General features: G+C 40.3%; 1 protein-coding gene across 1 annotated transcript; it reads left to right on the forward strand.

The window, feature by feature from the left end:
• Window positions 1-1241: 1241 nt before the first annotated feature.
• Window positions 1242-5801, forward strand: si:ch211-117l17.6 (regulator of G-protein signaling 21). Its single transcript, XM_061737300.1, has 5 exons — window positions 1242-1368; window positions 1447-1542; window positions 1992-2047; window positions 2704-2870; window positions 5625-5801. The coding sequence occupies exons 1-5, from the start codon at window positions 1292-1294 to the stop codon at window positions 5799-5801; spliced, it is 573 nt and encodes a 190-aa protein (XP_061593284.1). The 5' UTR covers window positions 1242-1291.
• The last annotated feature ends 217 nt before the right edge of the window (window positions 5802-6018 follow it).

Here is a 6018-nt window from a genome sequence, read left to right on the forward strand (position 1 = left end):
AATTCCAAATTAGTTCACTTATTAAAAGACCAATAAAATGTCTAAAATATATTTTGCTTTGCCAAAGAAACCAACATATTGCATCAAAAACGTTCTTAGATATGATCCCTTGTAGCTGGGACAGACTCCAATTCAATTCAATTTTATTTGTATAGCGTCTAATACAGCAGATGTTGTCTCTAGGATCTTTCCAGAGACCCAGAACATGAACATAAACCCCCGAGCAATTATTACATAAACAATGGCAGGTAAAAACTCCCCTAGTGGGAGAAAAACCTGAAGCCAAACAGTGGCAAGAAAAATTCCCCTTTAGGAGGAAGAAACCTGGACCAGGATCATAAGGGGGGACACTCCTGCCGAAGGCCAGACTGGGGGGGTTGGGGACGTCAGCAGTACAGCAGGCAGGTGGAAGCAGCAGCGGGATGACCAGAGGGGGGGGGGGACCACAGGTCAGCACGCAGCTCCTGAAGCTCCGGCCTGCAAAAATGCACAAAAGAGAAAAAAGGGGGCCAGCACAAGAAACTACAGGAACGATGGACAAAAATGATGGCTATGAGATATTTATAATAAATAAAAATGGAAATGGAGAAGAGAAGAAGGGAAGGGGAGAGGAGAAGAAGGGTGAGAGGCATTCCATAGTTTGACCCCCCTGTACCGTAGTGCATATTTACCCCTGGTTGTAACACATTTTGGAGGATGCAGATCTAACGCTCGACGGGTTGCATAAGTCTGAACTTGAGAGTTTGTAGTAAAATAATCTTTGAGGTGAGCAGGAATGCTTTCGTCCTTTAAAAGAGTAAAGCTCAAGTTGCTCCAGATAACATACTAACACCTTACGGTACATGGCAGCTCTGCAGACCCCGCGGGGCGAATCTGAGTGGGAATAGATGGATGAAAAACATGTTGTGCAAAAAAAGTGCTGTACAAAGTGTCCTTTTTATTATCCATCTACAGTAGTTCTGGGAAAATAAGTCATGATTCAGTATCTCTTTTATTTATCTGTAAACAGAAATGTCCATATCACCAAGACAAAAAATAAACCAAAGGGTTCCCTGGAAAGTGAGTCAAACCAGGTGGAAAGTTACAGCTGTGAGTCAGTGATACCAGTATGCAGCCGGGTCTCAGTAAAAGTCATCCCTGCGCTTATGCCCAAGGTATTTTGATACCTGCACCAACATGCCCGCAGCGTCAACGCTGCTAGACCTCCCCTGCAGATTTAAAACCAAGCTCAGAAGAGAACAAAACGATATCATCAGAAAAACCGTGTCCACAAAGGGCCGAGGATGTTACAATGCCTAAACTTTTGTTTTCAAAATTTCGCATTTATGATTTTAAGGATCTCATGCCAAACATGAAGCGGCCCAGAAGGTACGGGAGATCTTTTTTAATTCCTGTGAATCTTTTTTACGTTGAGTTTTCCTCAGTTTGACTTGATGTGTTTCCCAGGATGGATATAATACTGACCAGGAAGAGGCAGAAAAAGGACGTCCAGTCCCAGACGGAAGCAAAAATAAAGGATGGGAGCTACGCGTCGCACCTTAGGTAGTGTGTTATTGTTGCTTGTTGCTGCAATGCTACAGGACTGTCTCAGAAAATTTGAATATTGTGATAAAGTTCTTTATTTTCTGTAATGCAAAAATGTCATACATTCTGGATTCATTACAAATCAACTGAAATATTGCAAGCCTTTTATTATTTTAATATTGCTGATCATGGCTTACAGCTTAAGAAAACTCAAATATCCTATCTCAACAAATTATAGGGAATCTTAATCTTAAAACTGTAAACCATAATCAGCAATATTAAAATAATAAAAGGCTTGCAATATTTCAGTTGATTTGTAATGAATCCAGAATGTATGACATTTTTTTTTTTTTTTTTAATAGCATTACAGAAAATAAAGAACTTTATCACAATATTCTAATTTTCTGAGACAGTCTTGTATAAAGGATTCATTAGGGTCAAAATTAAATGTCTATTTTTTGCTACAGCTGGCAGGGGGAACACAAACTTCACCTATCTCTGGAAAAACTGCTGAAAGATAAAAGTGAGTAGCAGTACTACAGTAATTCACTTTCTGATAGGGTTGCCAACTCCCTGAAAAAGAAATAAGAGACACCTCATCAACCCTTCCTGGCGTGGTGAATTTTTTTAGACCCTTTTTTTGTGAGTGAAACGATTTATTAACTATTTGACTCGAATCTGAATTGAATTAGATGCATATTTTTGAATGCCATGAACACATTTAATACAAAATAACAAAATGAACTGATTAAAATAAGTATCTTTCTTAAACAGAAACATGTCCTGCTTAACTTTAAATTGTATAAATATAAAACAATAGAAAGAAAGCAGAAGATCCATTCTATAATAGTGCACATTTTTAGTGCAATAACAAAAGTGCAAACAGAAAGTCTGTAGAAAACTTGACTTGGCCATGACTGTAGGCTACAGTTGGAGTAAAACAGAAAAAAATTACTTATAAACTCATAAACAGCTCAATTTCATTTTCCATTGGCATTTTATGACTATTTTCTGACTCTCACAGTAATACGGGACAAAGTGCGTCCCTTTTCAGCTCAATACGGGACTTTAGTTTATAAATACGGGACAATTCCGTTTTTCTAGGGACAGTTGGCAACCCTACTTTCTGAAGACTCTTAGACATTAATAACTGTGTTATAAACGTGTGTGTGTCTGCAGAGTGCTTGGCGGCGTTCCACTCGTTCCTCAAGTCTGAGTTCAGCGAGGAGAACGTGGAGTTCTGGCTGGCGTGTGAAGACTTCAGGTTAACGTCGTCCCAGGACGAGCTGCGCTGGCGGGCCGAGGAAATCTACCTGGAGTTCATCCGGCCGGCCGCCTGCAGAGAGGTCAGTGGACCGGCTTTCTCTCATTTACTTTGATTTTATTAAGGATCCCCATTAGCTGGTGCCATAGCAACCAGATAGTCTTCCTGGGGTCCAAGAAACACACAGAATTAAAGCTGCAAGCAGCGATGAACAGTCCTCCACCCTTGTGCACGTTCAGGCTGCAGTGGAAGCTTGTATGACTTGATGTAGATTCTTCAGGACTGGACATTTAGTGGATGAAACCACCCACGACTCTCTATATCAAACCACTCAAAAGTTATGGCAGAAAGTAGGAACTATCAGATATTGACCAATCAGAAGAAGGGGCGGGGCTAATTTGTAGCAATTATGTTCAAGTACTCAATACCGAGTCAGATGCCACCACCCACGAGTCTTTATGTCAAACCATTCAAAAGTTATGGCAGAAAGTAGGAACTATCAAATATGGACCAATCAAATGAAGGAATGGTATAAATTGCGCCAAAATTACACGATTAATTAAAAATGTTCAAAATGGCCGACTTCCTGTTCGGTTTCGGCCATAGCGCCAAGAGACTTTTCTTTAAGTTACGACATGATACAGGTGTTTACCGATTTCCGTGCATGTACGTCAAACCGTATTGTGGGGCTTGAGGCACAAAGTTTTTTCTTTATGGGCTGATCAGATGAAGGGTGGGTGCGCTTTTTGGCGTCTATCGTCGCCATCGAGAAAAGTAATGAGCGTCGTTGCAGGATGGAGACGCACATTTTGATGTATAACACACCTGGGTGCACGTTAAGGTTCGGGCCGTATTAATTGCCGAAGGAATGGCATAAATTGTGCCAAAATGACACGATTAATTCAAAATGGCCGACTTCCTGTTCGGCTTCGGCCATGGCGCCAAGATACTTTTCTTTAAGTTGTGACATGATACAGGTGTGTACTGATTTTCGTGCATGTACGTCAAACCGTATTGTGCGGCTTGGGACAGGAATCTTCTAGGGGGCGCTGTTGAGCCGTTAGGCCACGCCCATTAATGCAAACCATTAAATATCGAATTTTTCGCCAGGCCTGGCTTGCGTGCAAAATTTGGTGTCTTTTGGGGCACGTTTAGGGGGAAAAAAGGCCCTCATTTCATCGGAAGAAGGGAAAAAAAAAAATTCCTACGGATACAATAGGGACTAATTATACAAATGCGAATGCAAAGTGATTTAACTCAATGCACAATGACAAGTTCGATACTAGATAAATTACATTAAAGAAAAGAAAACTATTAAATAATACAGAATGCAAAAAGAACAACCAAAACTTTACAGTGTTAAGTCGACTTTAAGATTATTTTTACAAGTAAATTTGTTGTATATGCAGCAGAGGTTTTGAGGCAGGTTATTCCACAAAGTCCCTGATCTATAAATAAAAGATCTCTTAAGATGACTGGTCCTTGGAATTGGTCATTGGAGCTGAATCTGAGGCTCCCGCTCTCATAAACGGCACTTTACCTCAGAGCTAAATTACAGTTAAAGTAAACTTAAGAGGAAGGTATTTTTGCATCATGCAGGAAACGGCACCCCTGCTCAGAACGATGAGTAAAAGATTCACCCAGTGAAGCAACGTTGATTTCAACTAAATGCCACAACTTCCACTGCTGGAGTCTTGTGAAGTTCAATCTTCTTGATTTTCATCCAAATAATCAACACAAATTGTCATCACCTTTTAAACATTTGCATATGAGGAAAATAAGGTGTTATACGGAAAGAGTTGTTAGTTTTTGATGCTTCAACATACAGTAATTGTTCTAGTTATGGCCAGGATAACATTTAAAATATTCAGCACTTAAAAGAGGACTTTTTTTTTTTACCAAAAACAAGCTGGAAAATTTGTACAACTGAGACGAGCTCTTGCCCAAAACCCTGGCCGTGTTTCTGTACCGGACTTCTTCTTTGCACAATCCAGACGTTTCTTCCCCCAACGCACTTCCAGGCCCTTCATGCCAGCATGACGTCTGATGTTGCAACACCACCTGAGGTTTAAAAGGTCGATGAGAGATTTCCACACCATAACTGAGTATTTTCACAATATTATGCTGTACGTATGTGGAAATACCTAACTTCTCTTTTTATAATGAAAAGTATGTAGTAATGAGTGTAGTGAAAGGGGAGGAGACGCCGCCGTTTAAAAAGAGTAACGAGCCACCTGTGGAACTACGGAAGAGTCTTAGGGCCAGGCAGGAGAAAAATACAAATAATGTTTTAGAGGAGGATTTTTTTTTCATTATGCACTTCGAGAAAAAAGTCGAAATGTCGAGAAAAAAGTCGAAATGTCAAGATTAATGTTGAAGTACAATTTTGAGAAAAAAGTCGAAATGTCGAGAAAAAAGCTGAAATTTCGACTTTATTCTCGAAATTGTATTTCAACATTATTCTCAACATTTCGACTTTTTTCACGACATTTTGACTTTTTTTTCGACGGACAATAAAAAAAATGTTCCCCTCTCAGAAAATCGATTTTTTTTTCAACACAGTCCTGCAGAGATCCCTGGGGCAAATATCTGACCCCATTAACGTTTAAAATTGGTTTCATGTGAATTTATTTGATGTAAAAACATGATTCAGAATGAAATTGCTGTTTTATCGGAGTTTCCCTGTCCGTGGGAACCTCCGTACTGAACCTGCAGTAATACAACATGTTGCATCACGTGAAATGATGCTGATGGGGCTTTTTAAATGGATCTTAAAAGGTTGATAGTTTGTGATAAACATTCAACCTTAATTGACGTTCCCGTTTATTTCTTCCAGATCAACGTCGACCACCACGTCAGAGAAAAGATCAAGAAGTCCCTGGAGAAACCGAGTCGCTGCTGCTTCGACGAGGCCCAGAAACACGTTTACCTGCTGATGCAGAGAGACTCGTGCCCCCGATTCCTGCACTCCGACGCCTACCTGAGCCTCAGGCGCAAATCCAGGACTCTATGAGAACGCTGCTCCTCACCTTTTCTGATCGTCTTGAAAAACTTACTGTAATCTGTGAGAGGTGATACCGTCTTCAACGGAGTTCTGTTTTCAGGGAGAGAATCTGTCACTTTGCTGTAAACGCCGACTGAAACTGTTGTCAGCTCAGATATTTTGCGATGGTTTTAACTGATGTATGGAAGAGAAACTGTGGACAAGAAAGTAAAGGGGGGAAAAAACG

Source organism: Cololabis saira, chromosome 13 (genome assembly GCF_033807715.1).
Source record: "Cololabis saira isolate AMF1-May2022 chromosome 13, fColSai1.1, whole genome shotgun sequence".
NCBI lineage: Eukaryota > Metazoa > Chordata > Actinopteri > Beloniformes > Belonidae > Cololabis > Cololabis saira.